Source organism: Melanotaenia boesemani, chromosome 8, assembly GCF_017639745.1.
Source record: "Melanotaenia boesemani isolate fMelBoe1 chromosome 8, fMelBoe1.pri, whole genome shotgun sequence".
NCBI classification, from domain to species: Eukaryota; Metazoa; Chordata; class Actinopteri; order Atheriniformes; family Melanotaeniidae; genus Melanotaenia; species Melanotaenia boesemani.
The window spans coordinates 24,078,968-24,106,298 of NC_055689.1; the positions used below are offsets into that span (position 1 = coordinate 24,078,968).

A 27,331-nucleotide genomic window follows, 5' to 3' on the forward strand; every position below is an offset into this window, starting at 1 on the left:
AAAGCTGAGTATGAGCATGCACACCCACACAGACACACACATTTCTAGATAGCCCAAAGTCTAACAAATTCATGAAGAAGTTAGTAGTAGTGATATGAAAAAGCTAAATCATATTTCCTTATTCTGTGATAAAATTGTAACACTAAAAACTCAGAAAATAGGATTAATCTCAAGAAGTACTTGTGGTTTAAATTAGGTTTTAGTGACAGTGTTGTCTCAATGGCAACACAGATGATTGTAAGAAACCAACAAAAAATCTCAGTGACTCATTCCTTAAGATTTCTCCAAGGTGAGCAGTGAGCTTTCAGACACTTATGAATCAACACTATATGCCATCATCACTGACACTGAGATGAATTGCTTTTCGGATTGTTAGCAGAAGGTGGCACATCAGTCATGGATACTACATTTTTGCTCCTATTCTTCAGAAACTCAAATAAAGCCCACCGATGGTTAGTGCTGTGGCTATTAGATTTCTCAAATGTTTCTAACCCATGAAAATACATGACATATTCTGTTTAAACAGAGCAATGTTCACTCTAAAGCAGCCAGGGGACTAGTAATAACAGCCACTAGTGAGCAGTTAGCAGAAGTTTTACACTTTAATGTTGATGCAAAACTGCAAAAAAAAAAAAAAAAATATATATATATATATATATATTGTAAGATCTGTAAAATGCAGTGGTTTGTATTGGGGGGGGAAAAATATATATCTATATATAAATATATATATATATATATATATATATATATGTAAATTAATTAGTGATGACAAGATTGTTACCACAGCCAATGAGAAACCTCAGTCTGCTAAGGACAACTTTAAGATTCAATTGTTTACAGTAAGAAGCAGGGTAATGTGATGCTAGATTTAGCTTTTTCGAGCATTTACTCCCCATCTTAAGGCACTATGAGTGTAAGACTAAAAAGCTGCTGCAGAGGTTTCATGTCTCCATGGTAATACGCAATCAAATAATACTAACATTTGGATTCTTAAACTGATCAATTCTGACTGGTACAAAGATAAAAGCTGACATCACAAACGCTCCTGGAAAGCCTCACCCTTTTCCAAAGCAGTGACAGGAGCAAAGACAAAAAACACAAATTAAGATGTGAAATTACCAGACATGTTACTTAAGAAATGACTAACCCATCATCACCGAGACAGCTAAGACATCTGCTGTGTTCACTGTGAGATGTAATTGAACTCTGGAAAAGTCACTAAGAACATTATTATTATTATTTTTTATTAACTTTTTTTCTAAGGGTGGAGTGTTTATTTGGGGTTGAAGGTGCTTTCAGAAGTAGGTTGAGGTGGGTATCTCTTGTTACACCCTTGCTAAAGCACATAAACATTTATAAAATCAATGAAATCAGCTGAAAGAAGGAGCAAAAGAAAGCAGTTTTCAGCAGAATAAGAGGTGATATTCTCAGCAGGTAAAACAAACATATTCCTGATGTCCTTGTACATGAAAAGCAAAAAAATCAAGCCTGTAGGACATCACGCTTTACAAGGGAAGGCTTTTGTGAAGAGTAATAAAACAGCATTAAGAAACAAAGCATCACAAGCCAGTCTTTGTACAAAAACCCAATTATTTCACTTTATTAACATCAATGTTTTTCTTTTTCATCAACAGGTTCTTTTTAAATTCCAGTTCTTTATCAACAGATAGAAAACAGACTGTGTACAACAGATTGAACCCCTACAGCACTAAGCATTCACAAGGTAAAAATGAACATTTTTGTGTTTTTTTTTTTTCTTATTTTATGTTTTTGCCAGCGTTTTCAAGTCCCCCCTCCCTCCTTCCGTTCCTCCCACTGTCACAACGCTTAGGCCTCTTGGATCAGACGCTCCCCTCCTGCAGTTCGTGTGGGAGAAGGTGTGTGCTTGACGAGCGAGGAGTCATCCACTTTGATGGATGAAAGAGGGGTGTGGTGAGGGGGGAGGGGTTGTGCTGTTTTTCCTCATTCAGACGGACAACCAGCTGTTGAAGTTACTATGATAGTACAGTAGATACAATGGTGATTCCATTAATACACATTCTAGGACAGCAGGCTCTCTGCAGTGTCTCTAGATAGATCAGCAGTATTAATCATTTTTACCAATATATTTTTGAAGCTGTGTATATATCTATGTGTAATCGTACATATATATAATCAATCATAATTATATATATATATATATATATATATATATTTATAGTTCTATTTCTGTATAAAATAATATCAGGTTTCATTCCAAAGGGCTGAGTCTCTGTCCCTCTGGTAGGAATGGTTGATTCTGTACAGGTACCGATGTTGATGGCTCTTCTCCTGAGCCCATGTGAACCACTTCCACATCTTTCTGGTCCGTGTGGTTCCACTCCATCAAACTGATCAGGCTAATGACAACAGAGGAGATGGGAGGGACTTGAAGAACATCTTTATTCAGAGATCGGGAGTTTATTTTTCTGTTGTCTACCCTTTGGGTACAAAAGTCTGTTTTCTTCAGGTAAATTCTCCGCTTTGGAGGTATGAAGGCCTCAATGCCACAGGCTTCTGATGAAAAATAAAACCAAACCAAAATAAAAAAAGAACATAAAAATAATGTGCTTTCCATTTGTGTGCACCTCTGATTTAGTATAGATCCTTGTTAGATTATTTACTTGTGTTTTTAGCTAGCTACCACATTAACAGAGGGATGACTAAAGCAAGTCTGTGTCCTGAAATCAATTGATTTGATTTCAAAACTGGGTAACGGCAAGTGAAAAGGCAATTTGAGTTACTGAACTGAACGTGAACAGAAATAACTATTATGACACATAAAATGAATGAGAAAAAAAAACCAACAAAATAAACCATCATATGACAACAGAAATCTGACAGCAGCTCAGAGAACAGTGGTCCTCCTGTATTAGTATCTAGGAACATGTCAAAACACATGTCCTGTGTGCTAAAGTACCCTAAAAATGATTATGAAAATAATGCATGCCCAAAGATGGGTAGTTTAAGACAGAACAAATGTCTGATATTAAAATGATTATTAAAAGCAACATAAAAAGTATACTAAACAATAATATTTGACATAATGAATCATAATATAGACAATACAATTAACAAAAAAGAAAAAAAAGACAGAGAGGATGCTCTCTTAGTGCTACCAGTAGCCTTTGACAATCAGGGAGGTTTGGCTTCGACAGAGCAGAGGGGCGAGCTGCCGGTCTGCGCTGTCGGATCTGTACAAGAGTTGTCACGTTTGTCATAGTCACTGTAATGTTTCAGGTATTATATTTAAAGCAAAATCTCAGGTGGTTGGATTACTCTGCGTATATCTCTGTGATTTGTTAAAACCCTCAATGGGTCTGCAAGCACATCCCTTTCTTCTTCCCCTCTGGTAGCTGTGAGGGGGTCGGATTTTAGGGGGTCAAGTGAGTTGATGGTGGCTGAGATGGGACACTTGGCACACTCCTGAGAGGTCTGACCGGGGATCCTGCTCGCTGGGAGTGGTTACGTTGCATAGTGGTCAAAGCTCCCCAGGTACTCCAGTGCTGCCCTGTAGCACAGCTGGTACTGGTCCTAGAGAAAGGAAGAAGGCATTGAGCAAGACTTCATCCTTTCTAATTCCTAACCACCTCATCTAATACTATGTTCAGAAATGTAGAAGCATAAAATTCCGAGAAACATTTATCCAGGAGACTCCTCTTCGTAGCTTAGAAGTAGCTATAGTACTTGTAGGCATTACTGAAAGTTATGACAGTTTCTAAAGTTGCCTTAACTTTTTTCTTTTGATTTTAAAACTTTACAAACTCGTTCAAATTCCCACTGTAACTATGTTTGACAAAAATCTGAAAAGCATGGGTAGCACCAGATATTTTTGTTATGGGATTTCCTGTGGGATGATGCCCTCTAAAACCTCTATTAAGGAGGGATTTGTCACTAAGTCTTTGTTTTTATAAAGCCCTCTTTAAAAAGGACGTTTGGTAATGTCAAGCATACTGTATATAACATTGCCTTACAAACAAGAATCCAGTCTTTGTACAAGTTTACGTTTGAACAACTTCCTTACCTCGGTCTGCACCATGGCAGGCCTCTGGGTGCGGAGCGTCTTTACTGTCTGGAATAGGTCGACCACACCTTCATACCTCATCCTCTCCAGCACGATGCTGAGGGTGATGAAGACTCCAGTCCTACCTACCCCGGCACTGTATAACACACACACACAAACACACAGTATATAGTGATTATTACACCTTCTGCAAGATGAAATCTCACTGATGAAGGATGATTTGAAGTTGCTCTGCCTGGAAAGTTCACTTTTGTTCATTTAGATGTTATTACTTTTTGTTTACTGAATTCTTGTGGAGAGACACTACAGCTGAAATAATACATTCCAAGGTGGTACAAAGGATATAAATGAAGACTTGTGAGTATTTCACAGTAGAAGATGGTATCATACATAATATTAAGAACATGAGATCAACCTGGCAAGTTCTATAATAATGAACTATTTAGCAATCATCAGCTTTTATTATTTTAAAATTATTTTATTGTGCAAGTTCATTTAAAAAAGAAGTGTGCTCAGTCACGTCCTGTCTGCATTTCAAAGGCAAATATACTCTTTCAGACCCAAACACATCTGGCACTTTCAGACTTCATCTACGTGGTTTTCTACGTGGCTCTATCAACCATCTCCACCAACAGGACTCTGTGTAGTTCTGTTACAATATCTTACCTTCATCTGGGCTCATTTGATGTTATTATGATCCCAACTGCCTGAAGTACCTTATTTTTCATGTTTGCATTTTGAAAGAAAATTCTTTGCTGCACATAATCTTTCTTATCAAGCTCACAGTCGAGGTTAATTCCAACGTCACCCCCTATTTGCATCCTGGAAATTGTAATGCTAAAATGTTCCATTATTCTAAGAGTTAACGCTGAAAATATTGTCTTGGGATTTGGGATGCTTTACTGTCGGGATATGCTTTCTTTTAGATAATTAAAGCACATTTCTTTAAACATTAACTTGATTTTGTAATTGTTCATTTGTGCAAATTAATGGGTATTTAATCAATGAATGCCTCATTTGCATAATTAAACAAAATTCCAAGAGAACTGTCTTTCTCTAAGAGTTCAACTGGGGGGAAGTTTCATGATATTTATTCATTGAAAATGTGACTCTTTTCACTTGAAGTGTCCCCTTGGAGATATATTTATATTTTAATTATTTAATGTTAAAAATAAGAAAGGTTTAATTCTACAAATTATTATAAGACTCATAATCGCTGAAAAATTTGCTCTACCAAACAGTAGTTAATGGAGCTGTGTGTTGTGCTTAGGTCAGTGTCTCACCTGCAGTTAACAGAGGTCAGGAAAAAACAAAACAAACTCAGTGTATATGTCTAATCAATACAAGTCCCACCCCCTCCTTACCTGCAGTGTACAGTGATTGGTCCATCCTGTCCAAACTGCTCTTTAGTTTTGTGCACTTGTCCAATGAAATCAATGAAGCCTTCTCCAGTTTTTGGCACTCCTTGCTCAGGCCAGTCAGTAAACTGGAACTGGCGGATTGTTCTGGATTGTCCATCCTGAGGGGCAACAAAGAATGTTTTTTCTTTAACATTTACGTGTCCCAGTATAAAACACTCCCCAGGTTATGCTCCATAGATTTCTCTGTTCTCTGCATTTAAACTAAAAAAAGAAAAAAAAACAGAGGCTTTCAGGATGACGCCTGTTAGTGTAATTAACCCTGTTGGTCTAATCTTTGAATTTCAAGATGAGGAGCAATACGAGTAAAGCTGAAAAACAGGATGGGAGACAAAACCAGTAAGGCTGCATCACTTGTGTAACTGCAACTTAGAAATATCCAACAAGGATGCACAAATTTTAAAGCACTCTAGAGTTCGAATGCACAAATCCAATTTGTGTGCATACTTGGAATGTACTTCTAAATATATCAGTACAAACTCATCATTTGCTCCACATTTTTTCATACAGAGTGGTCCAGAGAGAGCTTCTGCTGCCCTGTCTGTGTTCAGGACCCTAAAACCATGTTCAGAAAAGTAAAAATATACAATCAAACACATATTCAGACCAGATAAATTGCAGAGAATAGACACACACAGATATAAAAGAAAGAGTGAATGTGGGATTAGAGTGTTGCTGTGGTGTGAGCCTTCAGATGACAGAGAAGTGTATTTTTAGCTCATTGAAACTACTGCATCACAGGGAGTTCCAGTACTGGCCCTCAGGGGCTGAAGGCTATGCTTTTCATGTATTTTCACAGCAATCTCCAAACGCACATCCGCACAGACACAAGCATACACAATCCATAGAGCCAACATGCTGTTTCTAAATCTAAGTAAACATGTTTGATGGTGCATTCACTAGATGTCAGCCTGTCAGGGAAAATAACATGGGACACCTTTTGATCACCTCCACCTTGAAATCACAGCCGGTGTAGTTCTTAGCGTGACTGTTAGTATTTGTATGAAAACCTAAAATTAACCCTTTCATGCAGGAATTATTAAGAAACAGTGCCACATGTTTTTTTTTTTTTTGTTTTACATACATTTTATCTCTGCAGACATATACTGATGCCTTTATTTCTTCAGCATATTCAGCCTTTATTTATTTAATTTATTTTTTTATATACTATAATTTTCATAAAATAATAATAAGTTTTTATTTTTCTGTAACATAAATATTTTATAAAAATTAGCTGTATCACTTCATTTACCTGTTTGTTACTGAGGCAAATTCAGTAATTACAGTGTATGTATAAATATATTTATTTATTCTACAGTGAGTGGCAGTGTATTGGATGACTCACTGATTTCTATTGAAGTAGCAAATGTACAAATACACCATTCCCACCCATGAATATTCTGTAAAACAGCTGTCAAATAGATGTCCACTGTAGTGGACACTGCTTGAAAGGGTTAAGAAGGATTTGGGTGGGTTGGTTGTTACGTGTTAATCAATCATGCCCTTCCACCATGACAAGCATGCTTGAACTTCTTGGAAAGCACACAAACACAAGAAGGAGAAGGTCTGATTTTCATGCACAGAGTGGACCAACATACCCTGGCATCTGTGACTTTGAACTCTCTGAGGATGTACTGAGGCATGTTGTACTCAGCCATTGGATCCACCACGAAGTACTGGTACCTAGCTGAACGCTCGGCTGGCCAGTACTGATGACATTTCTCCTGTAAGAGAAAAGGGAGGCAGAAATGTTTAGCAAAACCTTTTATTTCACATAATGAGAACCTGGTATACAAATGCAGGATTTATTTTTAAACATGGGCTGCTGTAACGTTATTGATCATTTTGAGTCATGAGAATGTCTGTGCTTAGAAAAGAGACTCCCAGCAGACTAATCTGTGGTTCTAAAATACTGTCTGATTCATCTTAAAATGACAAAATATTTACATAGTTTGTTTGAGGGGTTTTTTTTTTTTTTTTTTTTTTTTTTAAAGGAGCAATTTGAAGTTTTGGGAGACGTGTTTATTCGTCCCTTTCTGAAAGCCAGATGAGGTGATCAATATCACTTTTGCGTCCATCCCTTAAATATGAGGCTAGAGTAAACAGTTTGTCACACCAAAATAACTGCCCTAATGACATAAGCCTATTGAGGAGAACAAGTCTTGAGGTATTTGACATGGCAAAAAGACGAGTTGGAATAAAAGACAAACCACGCACTAGAGTTTTATCATCTCCTGTAGCTGCACATCCTCAACAAGCAAGAGAGTGATTCTGAATGTATGCTAAAGATTAATTTTTTAATTTCATATAAATGCTCAAGAACATTTATTAATTTTTAAACAATCAGAAGGAATAAAAGAATGGGGAAAAAGAACTTTGGATTTATAGTCAAATCTGACACAGTATCATTTTAGTTTAAACCCAGGTATGTTCCAGCCACTGTGATAAGGAACTGAACTTTGAGCTGTGTTTATTGTTCAGGTTTGGAATGAATAAAATTTGAGCAGTGTGGCGCAGCAGCTTAGCTGAACCGAGCCAGCATATAAAGATTATTATCATCCCTTGAAATGGTCCAATGACCTTAACAGGTGCCCTATCTATTGTATTCAGTGTGTGTTTGTGTTATTACCCGGCCCATCTCTCGTAGCTTGGTCAGCATGACGACAATGGTAGAGTTGTGCTCCCACAGCATCCTCCAGAAGTCCTCAGTGGTCTCAGCCAGTGGTCCCTGTGTGGCCAGGTAAGCTTTCTGCTGTCTAAAGGTACACATTGACACAGAACAGGTGATCATTATTTATTGACATTAAATGCTTTTTTACAACGGGCAGCATGAAGCATATATCCAAACAATAACCACAGTGTGTAGCAAAGAGTGTACACTCAAAACCTGATATTTTATGATAGCATACGAGGACCATCACTGTCTTTAGGAAAAAATAACAGAGCTGTGGGAGATAAAGACAGCATTCCTATAAAAAAATCTTAAGATTTGTCCAAGACTAAAAACTCAATATTAGACGGAAATTTGTCTGATTCAAGTGAAAATCTATTGGAAATAAAACATTTACTGTTTGCTTTGGTTGTTTTTGGAAGTAACCACACTGTAACTTTGCAATGTTGAATCTATTTTGTCATGTCACATGAGCATTATGCCTGCAGTGGATGACCTCATTAATTATACTTGATCAGATTTAGCAGTGAGGAAAAAGTCAGGATGTTGCTCCAGATTCACAATATTATTGTACTGTAAGTATCTGGACTTGGATGAAGATGCTCTTATTCTTTAACATGTTTCTATGGGGCACCTTTGATAAGATAAAAATCCAGCAAAGCCTGCCCTCTACTTTAAAATTAAGTTGTTTTCTTGGTCTTTTCTTTTTTTATGTTTTGAACTAAAGTCTAGTCTCTGGTTGGATTATTTGATGCAAGTGTATATCTGTGTATAGACACTAATATGTTCTTGGCCCATATAAAGGCTGAAAGTTTTAATAGGCACTGAAACTTTATTTATTTTCATTTTTTTATTAATTTTCTTTTTTTGAAAATTCTAACATCAATTTCAAAATTCTGTTTTTCTTTATGACTTTATGAAACTACGACTTTATTGTCAGGAACTGATTTATTTGCAGTTTTATTATACTCAATTATCTGGGTTTATGTCATGAAAATTTAAGTGTTACAAGTTTCTGACTTTAAAATATATGAGGAATATTTAGAGATTTTTTTTTTCTAAATTTGAATTGGCTCAACTTTTTAATCTAACTTTATGCCAAATAAAATGTAAAGGGTTTTAGGATGGGTTTGCTGCATCATCCCGGCATTTTCAGACTGGTCCTTGTACTTGATCATTGTGTTGTTTTGTTTATTAAGCCCTTTGACACTGATCGATGAATCATGTTTTCATGGCAACATATGAGAAAATGTCAGGCGGCTCAAGACCTTTGCACAGCGTTATACATAAACAGACACAACAGTTATCTGCTCTGAAATAAAGGGGATAAAAACCCTAAAACATTCATGATTGAAAGCATTCAAAAAAGAATGCCAAACCATTCTGTCTCAGTACTCTGTACATACTGAATGTATGATTTTCAGTGCATTTAATGTACCAAGTAAGTCATTAATGGCAACTATAATAATCCTCAGGCAATTCAAGCCTATATAGATCCTCTTCTTCTGCTCTGTAACACTACAGAATTAGAGAGCGAGCCTACTTGATATGCTCACAAAACTAGAGATGAGCTCATCCGCTGATGTGCCAGAGCTGTGCTGGTATCCTACGTGACTTTGGTCCAGCTGAGCAGTTCTTTTGTCAAACAGCAGGTGGTAGCAGCGTGCTGCTGAACAAACAGAGCTGAGTAATGCAACATACAAATGCATGCATAATTAAATGTAGACACACTCTCACATGTTCGCAGCACATGTTAACTTGCATCCAGGTGTACGCATTTATAAGGCCAGTGGTTTTGCATGTGCACTCAGACATGCTGCGACTCACACGCACACACTCAGTCACACACTGAGCCATGGCTGAACAACTGATGAAGATGCTGCAGGCGAAGCACTAATGTGGAACTGAGAGATTAGAATATGCTCAGGGCTTCACTAGTACAAGAACAGAAACAGCAGATTGGTGGAGAAAAGAAGAGACGACATATGAGGAGAGGAAAGCAAGAGTAAGGAACCAAATTTAGAAGAAGCGAACGGGAAAAGGGGGGGAAAAAAAACCAACCATAGAGATCTACAAAGCATAGAGAGGATGTGGAGAGGAGATGAAAAGAGCGAGCACTGCTCTTTCCAGCTGGTCATCAGAGTGCAACACAGGACTCACTGCTGAGGACAAGAGGCGAGGAAAGTGCTGGAAAAAGGAAGTTAACAGCAGAACAGGAAGAAAGGGACAGCAAGGAAAGCAACGCAGGGGACGAATGGTAAACTTCAAATTGTAAAGAGTGGACTCCTTTAACCTTATAAAATGTCCCCCAGCCAAAACAAAAAAACAACAGCTTTATCACACAGTACTGTCTTCTCTGTTTGCAGTTTCCCGATGAGCATGCTGCCAAACAGCACAGAGTACTCTCTGCCTCATCCCACATGACTGCAGTGCTGGAGGACATGGTGTTTCATTTCAACCTCATTACAATGCTAAAACTCCAGCCCGCATCGGAGCATATCCAGGGCTCGCGCCCCTGATAGCATAGCTGGAATCAATGGTTCCCCTCTCATTAGCTTAGCATATTATTGGCTTTTCTTGAAGGCGCTGGGGTGAAGGGCACTGGAGGCCCCCGTTTAGTTTTTATTTATGCTTGTGTTTTAAAAGCAGCTTAATTACACAGTGCCGCTGGTGCACACAACAGGTCCCCACCCGGATGTCTGTCTCTGCCATGATGTTGGGGTGGAAAATCAGGATAGTGAATGAGAGAAGACGATGAGAAGAGAAAGAGATCGAAGAGAGCTGCAAAAAAAGACAGGTTGAAGAGGAGAAAAGAGAGAAAGAAGAAAAACAAGGTGCTATATGAACAAGTGAGAAACAGAATCTGTAGGAGGGAAGAAAAAAAGGTAGGAGGGGATAGGGAGTTAGAAAACACTCTTCATTACTATACTCGCTTGCTGCAATTATGCTATTTACACTGCAACAATGTAGGCTGAGCCTCTCTGGAGCACCTTCTCATTAACAACAGTACTAAAGAAAGGTGGGGTCCGGGGAGATGGGAGGTGTTGTCTTTGTCTTTGCTCAATCCCTGACAGAACCCTATATGGACTAAATGGCATTTCACGCTCACTAAATCCATCCCTTCACTTAAACCACAGAAGAGTCAGCTCTGTCTGTCACTCCCCACACTTATAGAGATATAAAACAGAGAGCTGCCTTTTCATCTTCTTCCCTCTAGGAAGCAATTTGGACTCACAGAGCACACAGGGACATGCAGCAGTTTCGATATAAAGGCAGTAGTGGCTCAGTGAACGAAAGCCACATAGACAGAACTGGGAGTAATTCTTGCAACTGGATACTGCCCACTGTGGCCTCATCTCCAATTCCCTCCCATACAGTTTTATCCAGTCCACTGTGAATACCTATTGCATTTTTCACACCTGTGACTACCTTTGATGCCAGAGAATAACTGCAGACCTGTTAGCATTCAGTGCAGCTGGGAAAGTTACAGGAGGGTGATGCAATTTTGGTTGTGCTGGATCTATGCCACAGGTCATCGGATTTTAATTCATCAGTGACTGACAACTTAAAGTGCATAATCGTATATTTAATTAAAGGATGCTTACATCCACATTTGATGACCTACACTGTATGAAAAGCTGTTTGTGTAAAGCCTTGCAGTTTTGGAGAAGGAGCCGAATTATTTACCAGGGTAATATATATGTAATCAAACTCACCATGTTTAATATTTGGCTGCACGTTGCAGCATGTTGAAACATTAGTAAGTGGTGAACTGAAGGCTTTACTGGGCTTTAAAGAGTACAAAATGTGCTTTTGTAGTTTCCACTGTGTGTTTGTGTGTGTACATTCACATAAACAAGGTTACAACCACATTATTTGTAAATATTTACTCATTTCCACCTGTTTAATGAATTGTTGGGTTTTAGTCTTTACATGGGATTTGTTTACTAGAACAGCATGGAGGAAGGCCCCCCTCTGCTATTTATCCTCAAAGAAAAATCTGAGAAATGAGAGCCCTTTGCTGACCTGTATCCATCAATGCAGCTGGCGTTGATGTAGTCAGAGCCCTCGACACCACGGATGGGCTGCAGGCAGACACGGGTGGACTCAAAAGGCATGATGTTGACCAGCCGGTTCTTGAACTTGTTGCAGGGCAAGTTGGCGCTGATGAAGCGTGATGTGTGGGCTTTGGAGTTGGCCAGTCTCTGTTTATTAAAATGTGGAAAGAAGCAAAATAGAGAAAAAGATTGAAATATAAAAAAAACATGGGTGGCCTGAAGTAAGCAAACAAGGGAGCCTGAAACACTTCTCTGACAACTCTTGTTGTTAGTGATGTTTTCTCACAGCAAATATGAAGCTCTGACCACAAAGAGTCCTGGAGCTTGCTTGAAGGACTGTAGGTCTGACACAAGCCTGTTGCTGGCAGTAGACAGACCACAGATGGACAGCACAGGAGTGTGTACAGACAGTCATGGTACTGCAGGAGAATTTGTGTGTGTGTTTTGGCCAGACTGTGTGGGGATGGAGATTGTGGCCGCATGTACGCCGCAATCATTCTCTCACTCTTTCATTCTCTGTTGGCAGGAGTGTAGATGCTATTATCACTTCAAACAGAATGGATCATGGTCATAAGAGGGCTAATGGCAGAGCCGCGCTGGGAGGAAAGTGTGTAATAACATCACAGTCGATGGCTATTGACAGAAAGGGTCCGTGTTACGGCGACCTTGAACACTAGCTGTGTGTATGTCAGTCATTTTGTAATTGTCAGTGTGTAGGTGTGTTCATGTGTGTTTGTTCTGGTCCATTTGTCCCTGAAGCATGTGTCTGTCTGTGCTGATGTTGCTGTATGCAGGGCTGTGATGCCTCAGCACCAATGTCACTGAGATAAACTTCTGTGCATCAGCTGATTTGGTAGTTTAATTATTTCTCACACTGACATGTCAGTCTGGTATGAGTTTGCAAGTGCAGTATGCTGCACCTTTAAGGTCTGCAGACTTTTATTCAATATAATGAAATGTTTTCATCTGGATACACAAGGAAAAATTCACACAAAAGATTAAGTATTAGAGAGTATGTCTCAGTCACCTTGAACTCCAGCTCCATAGATGTGACTGTCTCGCCGGGTGGGGGCTGAGTGAGTTTCTGGATGTGGGCGTACAGGTTGCGTGCGGGCACCTCAGTGTTGCCACAAGTGGCAGCCTCCATTAGGGCTTCATGAATGAAGATGTACTGGTCCTCGGTTTGAACCATGTAGTTCCTCTGAGCGCGCATGCAAGTCACGTGGCCGTAGATGTCCACAGTCTTCTCGTGCTTCATACGCTCTAACATGGCATCGATCACAATGAAGCAGCCAGTCCTGCCCACGCCCGCGCTGACGGAGAGAGACGGAGGAAAGTAAACAACTGTGCTTTACTGTTTGTTTTGAGAATCATTAGTGTGGTCAAAGAGGTGTTGAAATCAATACCTGAGATGCATTAGGATGCACTGTGAATAGTATTGTAAGGTAAATTTCTCAACCCTAATTTAATCTTTTCTGGGCTTCACAACTGAAAATAGAAAACTAAGCTCACTGTTAGGATTAGTTAGTTACTGATAAGAAAATTGACTTTTTTGTGGTGTTTTGTGATCTTTCCAAGTTAGATATGAGAAACGTATTTAAAGACCCACTCCAATGCTTATTTGGAACTATTGAAAATGTTCTCAGTGGTCTTTAAATTGTGATTATGAATTTTTTGGCAAAAATCACAAAACCTGTGCCCTTTTCCAGGACTCAGCTTCTGCAGAGGACCAGTAGCTTAGCAATTTTCCTGAGTTGTGGGTGGAGTCATCACTTTTTCTGCAACCCGCTATTGCATATAAGTGTCAATCCACCATCTCTTCATCCTCAGAGTCAGAACGGGAGGAGAGGGCGGGGCAGGGGCTTGTGGCCTCGCCCTGTGGGTTTATGACGTGTAAATGAAGGTCTCCCTGAGCTCCGCTTTTTCTGCCCGCCACTGATTCACAATTATTTAAATGCAAAAAATACTCAGAAAAGCCATTTTGATTAATTTTTTCACAAGATATGTCCTCTAGCATCAGATAAAAGGCACATGGACATGTGAACAACATGAAAAACATGACTTTCACCGGAGTGGGTCTTTAATCACTATGACTACAGTGCTTAAAGAAGTGACAGAAAGCAAAAGTAATTGTTTTCTTCACAGTGGTTGCATTATAGAGCACAATTAAGCACCACACCTGCACAAAAAAAAATATGGGAAGATGCTGCATTTGCAAATTTGATGTATTTCCCTTTTTTTTTGCTCATGGAGAATTTATGAGTGTGTGAGACAATGATTTGAAATTATTCCTATGATTTTTATAGTTCACATGTGAATGCTGTCATTGGTTGGTGTCTATACACTCTCAGCTGAAAGGCTGCAGCCTAAAAACTTCCTAAACAAAATAAAACAGAAAAGGGGAAATAGCAGTGGACAATACGCCACCACACATTTCTACTTAGTCATAAGACATGAGGGATCATTTTGCTCTTAGGCTGTATGGTATTTTATTAAATATTTTGCTGTCTATGCCTTTAAGTCTTCATTCACATATTGTGCACATACTAATTTTGCCAATTTCAGTTTACCTAAATAAATTCCTTAACCTCTTCTTCAGGAGGCCTATTTTTTTCTGCCTCCTGTCTGAAATGTCATACCCAAATATAAATGAACTATATCTTCACAATGACATGACCTCTATGAATTATCTTGGTCTCAAAAGAAAGCTGAGACATGTACAGAGGCGTCAGAATCAAAATGTGTGTTACTGTGTGAAAGTAAATTCATGTGGAATACAGAAGAAATTTTAATGGTTATTCCCTATACATTCCACCACCACAAAACAACAAAAGTAAAACATGCTTTAAGATTATGTGATTGTTGTTTTTGTTTGCTAACTCATCGAGTTTTTGTCACACAGTGATGAGACAGATGTCTTAGTAACCAGCCGTTTCTGCTTTCATATGACACATTGTCTGTGTGGTTTGCTTGAAGTTGAGAAATAAGCAGAAGCTCTAAAGTGGACAACGCTGTTCTCATGTTTCTGTTACATTCCCATTTAATTGCTTGGGGTTTGAATTGTGTTTTTTTTGGATACCAATACTAGGTAAAGTCTTTTAGATAAGTTTCTTTCTGTGATTTAGGTATGCTGCTTGTTAGGACTGGTGCATCTAAATAGAAGAAGTTAAATAAAAAGAACACCCAGTGGTCTGTGGCGGCCATGCAGCAACATATTACTAAGGTAAATAAAATTGAAAAGAAAATAACAGTGCAGAGATCAACAATAGGATTTTGTTATCGCTATCTTTACAGTGCATTTGCAAATAATCTTGCTATGACACACCCCGGTAAATTCCATGACTGTAAATAAAACTTAAATGCAAAACTTGGGTCCATTTCATGATTACCTGAGGTAAAGGTGAAATATGATATTTGTGCTACACAAAGCTGATCAAAAGAAGAAATAATCGTCCAGATCTGTGAGTATGCACAACTTATTCCCTCATGTACCCACCTGCAGTGGACCACCATGGGTCCTGCATCTGGAGGATTGCAAGCCTTTACCCGCCGTAGGAAGGCTAAAATGGGTGTGGGGTACTCAGGCACCCCGTGGTCAGGCCAGGCCATGAACTGGAACTGTCTCACCTCTCTTTTCTCACTGGAGCCATTCTGCAAGAAAATCATGCGAGTCAGTTAAGTAGAAAAGTGTCAGATTGGGTTTAGTGGGATATCCTTGTATGCTGATTTGGAACTGGCTGCTTTTCAAACAGAGACTTTTCATGCTCGACAAATTATGTTTTAACAAGAAAAGGTCATACTGCTTTATGAAAAGGAGATGAAATTGTATAGTTGAAATCAGCAGTCTTCTCTCGTCTTTCTCACGCTCCATGAGAATGTATTCCATTACTGCATGTCATTAACTTTGTGTGTCTCTCTCCGGAAGTTTATGCTGTTTCTCCCTCCCTATACCTCCAAAGCAGCACACTTCTGATCCCAGATTAGTGTCCTAACTTGTTTTTTTTTTCTTTTTTCTAAAGTCACTGAGGTGACTGTTGTTGTGAAATAGCACTATATGAATAAAACTGCACCAAATTAACAACCACAACTGTAGATATTTTAAGCAAAAGTCTCCAGTTGAATCCTAACATTAACAGCAGAAGATAACACTCTGCTTTTTAGAGCTGTAATCATTCTGTAAGCACTAGTGTCGATAAGATATAACTCTGAAATTGAACTTTAGCAGTTGCTCTGAGAGAGTTTCCCTGAAATGATTTCTTGTCATTATTCCTGACTGAAACCAAGAAATTGCTCTGGCTAGAGACTTGTGTTTAATTAAGAATTATAATAATGTTAGAAATAATCAGTGAGTAATAGAGAAAGAGGAATAAAGGATAAACCAGCAGTGCAGCTAAGTATGTAAATCAAAGTGGAAAAAATGACATTTTTTACTGCCGCGAAGAGAACAAGAGCTAAATATTGGAAGTTAAAAAAAACAATTACATCATTGAAAAAATTATTCAAGTATAATAACCTTTATCTGCTGTCAGAGAAATTAAAAATTACATTTGAAAATGTGATGCACTACTGATGCCAGTCATGAATAAGCCTCACAGAGTAAAGGCAAAAGGCAGCCTCTTACCTTGTAAAGGGCGAAAGTACGGACGCTGTAAGTAGCTAACTCCACAGTGTCCAACATGGTGACCTGGATCATCCCGTAGGTCTCTGTTCCTCGTGATGGCCAATACTGGTCACACTTCACCTAGCAGAACCAGAGAGAGAGAGGGCACACTGTCAAGGCTGAACTGCTGTGAACATCCAACATGAGAGGCTTGTTGGATCACACCGATTAACAAGGAAGGGACATTAAGGAGGTCAGATCAAAGGCTTTGTCCACTGTCTAATTAAAAACTGAAGGCTAAGAGTCAACTCCTGTTTCACCAAAAAACATGCACAAGTGAGTCAGGCTTTTGCACATGCAGTCATGCGTATTTGTATTTGAAGCACGCTTCAAACGAGCACTTTGTTACCAGCCTGTGATCTTTTTTAATTAGTTAATTGTCCGGTGGTTTACAGCCCTTTGTCATGTGTGCTTTTGGCATGTTTGTGATGACTGGCCCCTGTGGAGGGAAATGTGTTTAAATTCTTACTCTGGCCATGAAGGGACAGCAGGTTGGGCCACCTGGCTCCATATGTGCACAGAGCAAACTTCACTGTGACTAGAACTAAAGTGGTCACACTTTACTGTCTCTAAAAACTCAAGAGTGGCCTTTACCAGTTTCTTGATTTCCTCCTTGTGGTTTAGCATGGTGCAAATTGCATTATATTATAACAAAATTCCAAAGATCACTTGAACATACGTGAGCTTTTTCTCATAATGCTGATGGACTTCACTAATGAGTACCTCAGGAGACTGGCTTGAATTTTCAAAAGGCAGTAAAAAGGAGTTCAAAACATTCCATGCATCTGCACAATCAAGATTCATTCAGTTTTTATAACAAAATCTAATAGCTGTCCAGAAGGTGTCATAGTTTACTTAAGCTACGAGTCACATCATTATTTGAACACTTAGCATAGCCGGTTGATTGGTCCTCTCCCTGGTTTCTGGGCTCACTTTATTCACTGTTGACGCTTTCAAAACTCAGCTCTTTGGAAACTGATCCTTTTCATTCAGCTGGCTGAATGTGTTTAACAGGAAGCCCAAACAATTTTCAGTCAGTTAAAGTCACTCTAACAAGTATCAAGAACAGCCAATACTTTCAAAGGTGTGCCAAAGGTCTAATTTTCCAGAATAAAAGTAAAAACCTTTTAATGTCACAACGCCTTTGACTGAATTGACTACCATAGATTCAGAAAACATAAGGAGCAGTTGTACCACAGGTAAGCTAATCATATTGATATCGCAGTACTGCGCTGACATTTTGAAGCACTTTGGTTGTCTCAGTGAGCCACTGTAAATTGACAAGCAAAATGTGTAAAAACCCCTTCCCCCCACCCACATTCACCCTCCCCTGGAGACAGCTTTCATTCAGAAATAGAGGCAGATCTTGCAGGAGAAACTCAAGTGAGTGATGAGGAACTGCTTGCAGCACAAACATATGGATTAACAGTCACTGCAGTAATGAATATCTCTGTGCCGTCTGAGGTTAGGTGGGATATTCTTCCCTGAACTGACACACACAAATAGATGCAGAGACAGACACACAGGCCACAGGTTTCATCTGCCTCTGCTTTGAACCCTTCTTCTCACATGTCGTCACCTGACCTTTTGCAGCAGGCGTAGACTTCTTATCTACACACACACACACAAATACACATACACAAAAGAGTAATACCTCTGGTCTCGTTTCAAGCCCTGACCTTTTTGGGTTTCACTCTGAGGGGGGGATGGGTGCAAGTGGAAGATGAAATTTGCCTCCTGTTGGATCTCATCACTTTTGTCCAGCTCCTACACTATTTGGTGTAAAACATTAGTCTGGGTGGTGGGAGGTTGACTCACTGACTCACAGTGTGTTAGTGATTTTTGAGAGAAACAGGCAAATAATGAATGAGTAATTATGTACAGGAAGCGGACTAAACGACTGTAAGATCCCAAGAGCTCCCTGCCTATGCTTGTTTAAGAGTAAGTGCATTGAGAGGCTGTTTCCCTTCCTGAAAGCTCCGTTCACTGTGACTGACCTGTTGCACATGCATTGAAAGACACAGGCATCATTACACATTTAACAGAATCTGTTCAAATGAGAAGAAATTAGTTTTTCATTGTTTTTAAGAGTAATTTCCTGTATCTTTTTATGTCTTTTTTTCCCCATAGAATCCAAAGTCTCCATTATAATGGAAGAAATGAACAGATATGGACTAATTATGCCCATTTATGTGCCACTAGAAAAAAATTATTATTGTCTTAGTCCAACCAAAACCAGACTTACGAAAAGCGTGTTAACATGTTAGTCTGACCAGAAATGTGAAATTGAATCTCTTTAAACCAGACTAACACACAAAGATAGTGTGACTACAGGTCAAACAACTCTGGCATGTACACACTCATCTCGACTTAAATGGGTCTAGGTGTGCTACACACGCTCCAAAATTCAATATTTTCTCATCTTTTTGTTAAAACAATAAAGCATATGTGTATATTAATACAGCCAAATTACCAAGACAGCTAAATGTGTCAGAAATTGTGACCAAAAAGCAACTTGTTAAGACTTTAGATTGCATTAAGCATTTTATTTCTCTAATAAAAGCAGTTTTTTTTAAATCACTGCAGTCTCATCTGACAAAATCATGATAAAAAAAAAAGTCTGCAGTGAATTCAGTTATTACAAATAATTACAAATATGACGAAGTTAAAGCAATTTAAAATGATTTTACACAGACCACAGTGTTGAAAAGTGGGACATCAGTAAATAACTTGATTACCCTCTTGTGCATGCACACTGGGACCAGGATGGCATGATTTGGTTTCATAGTCCCAGAAAGAAGTATTGGACCCGATTTCCACAAGTCACACATTTTTCACATCTTATGACTCTTAACTGGTACTTTGCAAATTAACTAATCAAGAGAATTTTTTACTGTGTTGATTACTGTGTCTCAGCAGTACACTATCACAAGATCCACTTCACTCAGCAAAACAAAATGTCAGTGTGATGCAAGTACAACCCAGATACATGCAAATCTCAACATTTGACTCATTAGAATAATTGCACTAATGGTCACAACCTTTTAACTGGGGCCAGTTGGGAGAATTGAAGTCTTCACCATTTCAGACCATCAGCATTGCTTTTAATGCATTTTCTTTTTGTGTAGAGGATCTGTAAGATCGGCTCTTATGCTGTTGTCTTTTAGTTTCTCACGTTAATGGTCATGGGGGAGGAACATAAAAGTTGGAGAAAGTGCTTAATTGGAAACAGAATTAATACATACCCCTGAGTGCTGGATGAGTCATCAACATAATCGTTTTCCAGGAAATAAGCAACTCTAAAATACCACTAAGAACATGAACAAATAGTCTAGTTTTTTGTTGTTAAGACAAATTCTGATGCTACAAAAAATACATATTCTTAAAATAGAATTAGACTAAACTAAAAGGGGAATTAAAGGACACATTATGTTATGTTAGCTAATTTGATTTTTTATTAACCTGTAAAACTGTTTGATGCAGTTTGACGTCTGATTTTTCAGGGTGGCTCCACTTATTTAACAATGTTTTCTATGCAGTGGCAATTTAAGCAGTCTAATTCACTGCTGGCAGACTGTTAGGAATCTTTTAACTGGCTGCAACAGACATATTTGTCAGCTTACTAAATATTTACCCTCCATTATACTGAGTGTTGTAGTTGTGATTTATACCCCCCAGTTTAGAGAGTCATACAATACAAAATATTAAAGTGCAATACAGTGGAGCTTTTTTAAAGATGGAATTCGCCACCATCTACTGTTTACTCTTTTAGAAGCCTTACTTGCAGGTTCACTGTACTCTAGGTGTGAAAAAGTCTGGTGGAAACTGTGTTCACTCTCATATTGTTGCTTTAAAACGTGTGTAGGGGGCGGGGACAGATTCAGAGGCTGTTTCATTTATCTTTAAGTTGCTTATATTGTGGTGTTTCAATTTCTTTAATCCCTGTGTATGTATGTGCAGCTGCGTCTCTGGGATCAAAGCAGGACCGACTGTTTATCTGTCACATACAGCTCTAAAATTGCCACTCAGACACACTAAATATATAGAAAGGCATTTGTGAGTGAGCCAGTGTCCTCGCCATCAAGCGAATGAGTAATAAAAATCATCTTATCAAAAGCATCCGTGCTGGAGATATTCTCCAAGGCGCAAATAAATGAGCTCTGCTCCAAGAAGATGCAGTGTGCTCATAATTTGCCTAAATGATTGATTGTACTGATAGCTTCAAATTAAAACAGATGATATGTTTTAAAGCAATTTAGACTTTTACTTTGACTAAACCATTACTTTCTTAAGGCCTCTGTATAGATAAAATGAGCCTCAGGTGATGTTTCCTTCCAAAAATTGATCAATGTCTAGGATTTTGGGTATGAGCTTTTTCAATTACATTTGCTGTTACTTGCATTTCTTAGTCTGGGGACTCTTTCATTAGGATGCCATATGCACACACTAATAAAGTACCACATACTGGCAGGGCTTCACGCTGGCTTTTTTTTTTTTCCTCCAAGGAATTCATGAGCACGATTTTGTGATGGTAATTAAATAAACCAATTCCAACTTTGAGTCTCAAGCTGCCATGTGCTCATTCTTTTTGCTTTTATTAGCCTGGATGTATTTAAGGAGGACGAAAATGTTGTTGGGTGACACTCCTCTTTAGCTCCAACTTCAGGAATTCATTATAGTGCCATGGCTTTAGAGGGCCAAATTCAGAGCGCAGCACAAATGAGACTCTGTGAAACATCGGCGTAGCATTACAAAAATAAATATGCAGCAATCAAGAGCCGGAGTCTCTGTGCAGTTTCATAATGGCAAGGTTAGTATGATTGTGAAAATCTAAAAATAATTACTATGTGCCTGTGCATGCTATAATTTAACTGAAAATGTTCTTATTTTCACATTGGGTATGCAACTGTTCTCTAATGCAAAGTTGCAACCCTATCTCCATAAAAAGTGGCAAACAAACAACAGGAGTCTAAAGCTGCTGCTCAGCGTTACTTCCCAAACAAATTCAGGCAGAATTCCAGCTGAAGGTTTTGGAGACTGCTGAAGACTCAGGAGAAAAGAAGCAACATGAAGTGATACTGTCCACAGACAACTGAAGTACCCTTTGAAGTCCCTGGGACTTTGATCTGGCTGACAAATTCCATATGCCTGCAGGCTTTGCTGTGTGTTAAAGTCCCTCTGTGTAAAGCTACATGAGAATAAACCTATGCATGCCGGGATACTCTATATCTGGCCACCTCTCTGTTTCTGAGCGTCAGCTGTTCAGGTATGTTGTTGAATTGTCGACTTCAGTGGCTTCAAGTTTTTCAAAAAATGACTTTCCTGGTATCACACTTGACTTCTATCACAGCAGCTACTGATTGATTGCTTTAATCATTCATTTTTGGAAAAGGGAAAAATGATTACTTTTATACTACAAAATAGCAATTTCTCTTTAATGATTTTACATCTGCATTCCAAAATCCATTTTATTGTGTTTTGATGATTGTTATGCAACATCCAACAATACTTCTTTGAGTGTGCGCATACCAGTGAATGTTTGCATAATTCTGCTTGTTTGATTGCATAATAAAAACAATGTGCATGAACTAGCTGCTAAAGAATGAAGCATAGTAATGTATAATCAGTATCACTGTGTCTGTCCTTACCCGTGACTTTTCTTCCAGTCTTGTCATCATAACAATAGTGTTGGACCTCTGCTCCCAAACCATCCTCCAAAAGTCACTCAGTGTCTCTGGCAGAGGCCCCTGAGTAGCGATGTAGGCATTCTGCTTCCTGTAGCCGTCGATGTAGTTGGCGTTAATGTAGTCACTGCCTGGAACGGCTGGAACAAAGACAAACGGTTTCTGTCTCTCACAATATGGCTCCAATTAAGATTATTTTAATCAGAAACATTTCAGTCAAGATGAATAATAAATATTTGGCATCTGTCTTTCTGACAATCTGTGCCTACCAGTCAGTGACAGTGCTTTAATCAACACTGACTGACCCAAACAAGATGGCTTTGTGGATAAAACTATCAGCATTTGAAGCAGTAGCAGGTATCCAAAAAAAAAACCTTGGTATATGTTGCAGAAGCCTGAATCAAGAACTGCTGCAGTCAATAGAAATCTGAGGAGTTAAGTGGTTTACTGAGCTCCTACCATCAACAGAGGTGAGCACCACTCTGGAGTGGTCATAGGCGATGACGTTTGCATAGCGGTTCTTTGGCTTGTTGACTTCCATGTTGGAGTTTTCCCAGGTAAACTGCTGGCCTGGATCAATAGACTGAGACAGAGGGTAAGGGGAAAAAAAAGAGAAAGTAAACGACAGAGAGATGGAGAGAGAATGATTATGAGAAAGTGGACAGAGAGGAAAACAAACAGAAGCACTAAAGGAGATACTTGAGTGTGACATAAGTAAAGAAATGGAGCAAAATTACTCTCCTGTCAGTCAACCAGCAGTAGTACGCTATGGAAATAACAACCTTTAATATAACATATTGCACACCCACATCTTGACTTTAAGGATTTTGCTTAGACTGACGTTTGCATATATATTGCTTCAGCTGCTCTTTCTGGATTATCAGCTTCTTTATGTATAAGATTTGATGCCACTGATGAATGCTAATGAAGTACAAATGAAGGCAATCATTGTGGTGATTTAAATCTATCCAGAAAGCCCACCATCCACAGACTGAGCCAAGGGAACATCATTAAAAAAAACAGCATAACAAGTATGTTTGTTTGAGCTGCAAAATAAGGAAAATGACCAAAGTTAGCAAGCTAAAGACAAATCTCTTCCCCCTTTCTAATGGCCGTATTAAATGTTAGTTTTGAGAAGTCACATGCACGATTTCTTTCTAAACCATGACTCTTCTCATCTGAGCGTTCTTTCATTTTTCATCTACAATTTCCATTGCCTTTTCCTTTCTATTATAGTTGTTTCATCCTCTCCCTACTAGCCCCTCTCCATTTTCAGCCATTTCCCCTCTTGCATCATTAGTCTCTTGGGAAAAGACGACAGCAGACTGCATACATATTGATCTTAGGAGATATGTGATGGCCTCCTATCCCCTTGCTGGATAATGTCACAAAGTCTCTTGTTATTTCATATCGATCCCCCTGCTCACTCTGGAACCTTGTCCGGCAATTTTTCAGGCTTTTCACCTTGCAAATCCAGCTGCAGCTGGAATGACACCAAAAAAATTTCTCCACTTATTTAATGTGCTTGTCACACAGGTAGGAAAAAAATGACAAATTAACCTCCCACCCTGAAAGAGCATTTGACCTCCACATCGAAAGATCTCCTTCTCATTCCCCAGTTATTTTGTAAATCAAAGGTAGAGCTTCTCTCCTGTAAACAGGATTTGCTTACTCGCTCTCCGTACGATGACTTTTATGTTAAAAGTGAAACGTATGAAGGCAGCAATACCGTAAAAGCTGTTTCAAGCTTTTTTGGAAAGTTTGTTTACAGAAAAAGTTCCGTACATGCTGGTTGCTGCTGAATAAGATATGAAAAATCTGATGTGTTCATACGCGTGAAATTCTTCAGCACATCTCCCAATTACTTAGCCGTGAGAGTCATGGGGCATAGCCCTGTTGCTGCTGATGAGCTCAGCACTGCCAATTTCTCTGCCCGTGCACAGCAATATGAAGAGAAAGATTTCATTTGCAGTCATTTTCATTTGAGAGCTCAGTGAACACAGCAGGTATGCTAGAGTGATGACAACTAGCAAACAAGTTAGGTAGAGAGGTGAGAAACAAATGCCCAAGGTGTTCTCAGTAAAACACTGGAACTACTTTCAAATGAACATAATGATAGCGCTATGACGACTATGGCATGATGTTGCTCCTGGTGATAAAAAAGGCTGTCAGGGGGTTTGCAGCGTGCCTGATTGACAAATTCTGCTCATTATCCAGAGTGTTCATTACTCAGCATGATGCAGAGTGGCGTTGGAGGTAGAGGAAGTGTCAGGCTGCCTAAAAACATGTGGGAGAGGAAGTGGTGAAGCCTCTACAAATTCTGTGCCTTGGGGTACGACACGACGGGAGCAGCCGGCGAACGTGACTGAGACAAAGCGCCATGAGCTCTGCCACAGCGCCTCGGCTGGCACAGAGAAGAATGGCCATCTGCTGGGGCAGTGGGGGGGGTTAGAGTCTTCCCTGGCTTGGAAGGACTTTTGCAGGGAGGGAAACGAGGCTGGGCTGCCTGCCTGCAGTCATTCAAGCCAGTTACTCTGGTTGGATTTGTTTAAACTAACTCAACAGGCCAGGGAGGGTGATGGGCTGAAGAGGAACTGAGAATCACAAGAAAGCCCTTAATTGAGTGCAGATTTTTTTTTAAATCAAGTCTTAATAATCTCCCCAGTTAACTAATAATATATGCTGTAAAATGCAAAACTTTAAAACAATGAAATGGCTGAAGATTTCTGAGATGTCAGTATTCCTTAAAGCAACCTCTACTCTCCAAACTGACCATATAACCATTTAAATGCTCACAGCTTTTGTATGAAACTGCATTAGTTTTGGCAAGGAGAGAATGAAGTCTTAAGAGAAGGAGGCCTTACTCACTCATAAAAAAAAACGCAGACTTTCTATTTCAATGTAAGAATTTTTAGGGTTCTAAATCTTTTATGCTTCATAGTGCAAGAAAACAGGCAAATCTTAAAACAAATATAATAAATAAAATATATGGCAATTTCTTGGAAACTAGTCCTGTGGTGCTTATGCCATGAAAAGTTTCTTTTGGAGTGTGAAATATTTTTTTGACCTATCAACACAAACAAACGGACACAGGAAGGAACGTGGCCTTCAGGATAAATGTAAAAGCAAAGCTCCAGTCTCTTCAGCAGCCTTGTTAGAGCCACCAATAGAACAGCGCTGATTAGATCAGACAGATCCAACAATCAGAGCAAATAAATAAAAGACAAATCGTGTTTTTCTGTATTCAAGGATGCCTCTACTCTACATCTGGCCTTGCCTAGACCCCAAACCAACTATGTACCACTTTAAATGCAAATTTGCTCCCTTTCTCGCTCTCTCCCCTTTTTTCATGGCGAGGAAGAACACTGAAAAAGATAATCCCTCACTGAGTTGCAGTAGAGAGACTGCTTGCAAAATCACATTCTTGTGGGAAACAGCAAGATGCGCACAGATTGCTTAAGCGACTCGCCACCTGCTAGTTTGGTAAAAAAGCATCACAGCATTTAATGTAAGTGTTGGGATCCTGGTGGGATCTGTAATAGAGTTGTAAAAATGACTAAAGAATGTCTATAAAAGAAGTCTTCCATAATCCATTAGAATACATGCATATGAGATCAAAAAGAAAAAAAGTTCCTTGCAGACACAATAACAAAGAAACACATTTAAATGCTCAAAAGAGCAGAATCACTGATGCTGTTTTAGTGTATTAGTTCTTACCTCATACTCTTGGGAAAAGCGAAGGCTGTCATTGGCCTTAAGTCGCTCTATGTGGTCAGCCAAGTCAATAACAGGAATGGGTGGGTGCTCCCTCATTCCTGTGAGAGAGGAAGAGGAGGAGGGGGAGGAAAGAGTGAGACCTGTGTTCCTACATCAAACATGCACATCGACTTCAACAAACAATGATTGGACCACAAGGTGAGTGAGACTGCAAGTGGGACCATGAGGTGGCTGTGTAACAGTGAGGAGAGTGCATGTTGTTCAACAATGCATGAGGACAGGGAGAGAAGAGATACGGGAATAGAGAGCGCACAAGTTGAAACAAGCTGGTGACATTTGGTGACATTTGGTGATATCATCATGCTAAGTGAGGAGGACGGAGGTGGGGCTGGAGCGGAGATGTGCATGAGTGATTGGGTGAGCGTGCTCCTTGAAGGGAGCATGAGGCAGACATCTCCCCGACTCCACAAAGCTCAGTTGGTGGCTGAGGTGGAAAAGGAGCAAGAACCCACAAGTCTCTACAAATCAGTCACACTGTCACTTTGTAGCAAGGGGGAAAAAAAAGTGACTGGTCACCAGCCAAAACTCATTTCTTTGAAAATCCCTTTCCTTACAATAGACTATCTTTCTGCCCAGCCTTGAGCATTTGGGCTGGATTAATTTCAGCGAACCCCCCCCCCCCCCCCCCCCCCAGATTCCTCATCGTTGGGTTATTGGATGATTTATTGCTAATCTACCGACACAAATTCCCCCTCTGCCTCTGAACTTGGCAGGGCTATGTACTTAAACGGATTGCTGGGAACTTGCCTCCTGTGTGTAGAAAGTTAATGGTATGCATTGCATGAAGAACCTCCAGGGTTAACCACCTAGCATCATTAACCTTACATATAGCCAAGAAGTCATATACATCTGGCACTTTAAAAAGGTCTTTAGTGTATACTAAGATTAGCTCCTTTAGCTGAGTGTTTTGCTAAGGTCAAGGAGCAAGTTTTCAGGTGAAAGGCCTTTGCTGGCTTATTATTCCTGTAATGCTAATGCATAATGGCTGGTAACTATGGCCACTTTACAAGATGAGCCC

At 39.4% G+C, this 27,331-nt stretch overlaps 1 protein-coding gene across 17 annotated transcripts in view; it reads right to left on the reverse strand.

The window, feature by feature from the left end:
- Positions 1–1,573: 1,573 nt before the first annotated feature.
- The window catches only part of LOC121643850 (receptor-type tyrosine-protein phosphatase F), a 181,148-nt gene continuing 155,390 nt past the window's right edge, over positions 1,574–27,331 (reverse strand). For all 17 annotated transcript variants that reach the window (XM_041991410.1, XM_041991424.1, XM_041991425.1 and 14 more), the window contains 12 exons: positions 26,254–26,351; positions 22,996–23,119; positions 22,501–22,676; positions 16,814–16,933; positions 15,689–15,843; positions 13,220–13,505; positions 12,161–12,339; positions 8,093–8,219; positions 7,062–7,187; positions 5,410–5,564; positions 4,046–4,181; positions 1,574–3,555 (listed from right to left, as the gene is read on the reverse strand). In XM_041991410.1, coding sequence (XP_041847344.1) covers positions 3,487–3,555; positions 4,046–4,181; positions 5,410–5,564; positions 7,062–7,187; positions 8,093–8,219; positions 12,161–12,339; positions 13,220–13,505; positions 15,689–15,843; positions 16,814–16,933; positions 22,501–22,676; positions 22,996–23,119; positions 26,254–26,351 — 1,751 coding nt within the window. In that variant the 3' untranslated portion in view covers positions 1,574–3,486. The remainder of the gene's footprint in view (positions 3,556–4,045; positions 4,182–5,409; positions 5,565–7,061; positions 7,188–8,092; positions 8,220–12,160; positions 12,340–13,219; positions 13,506–15,688; positions 15,844–16,813; positions 16,934–22,500; positions 22,677–22,995; positions 23,120–26,253; positions 26,352–27,331) is intronic.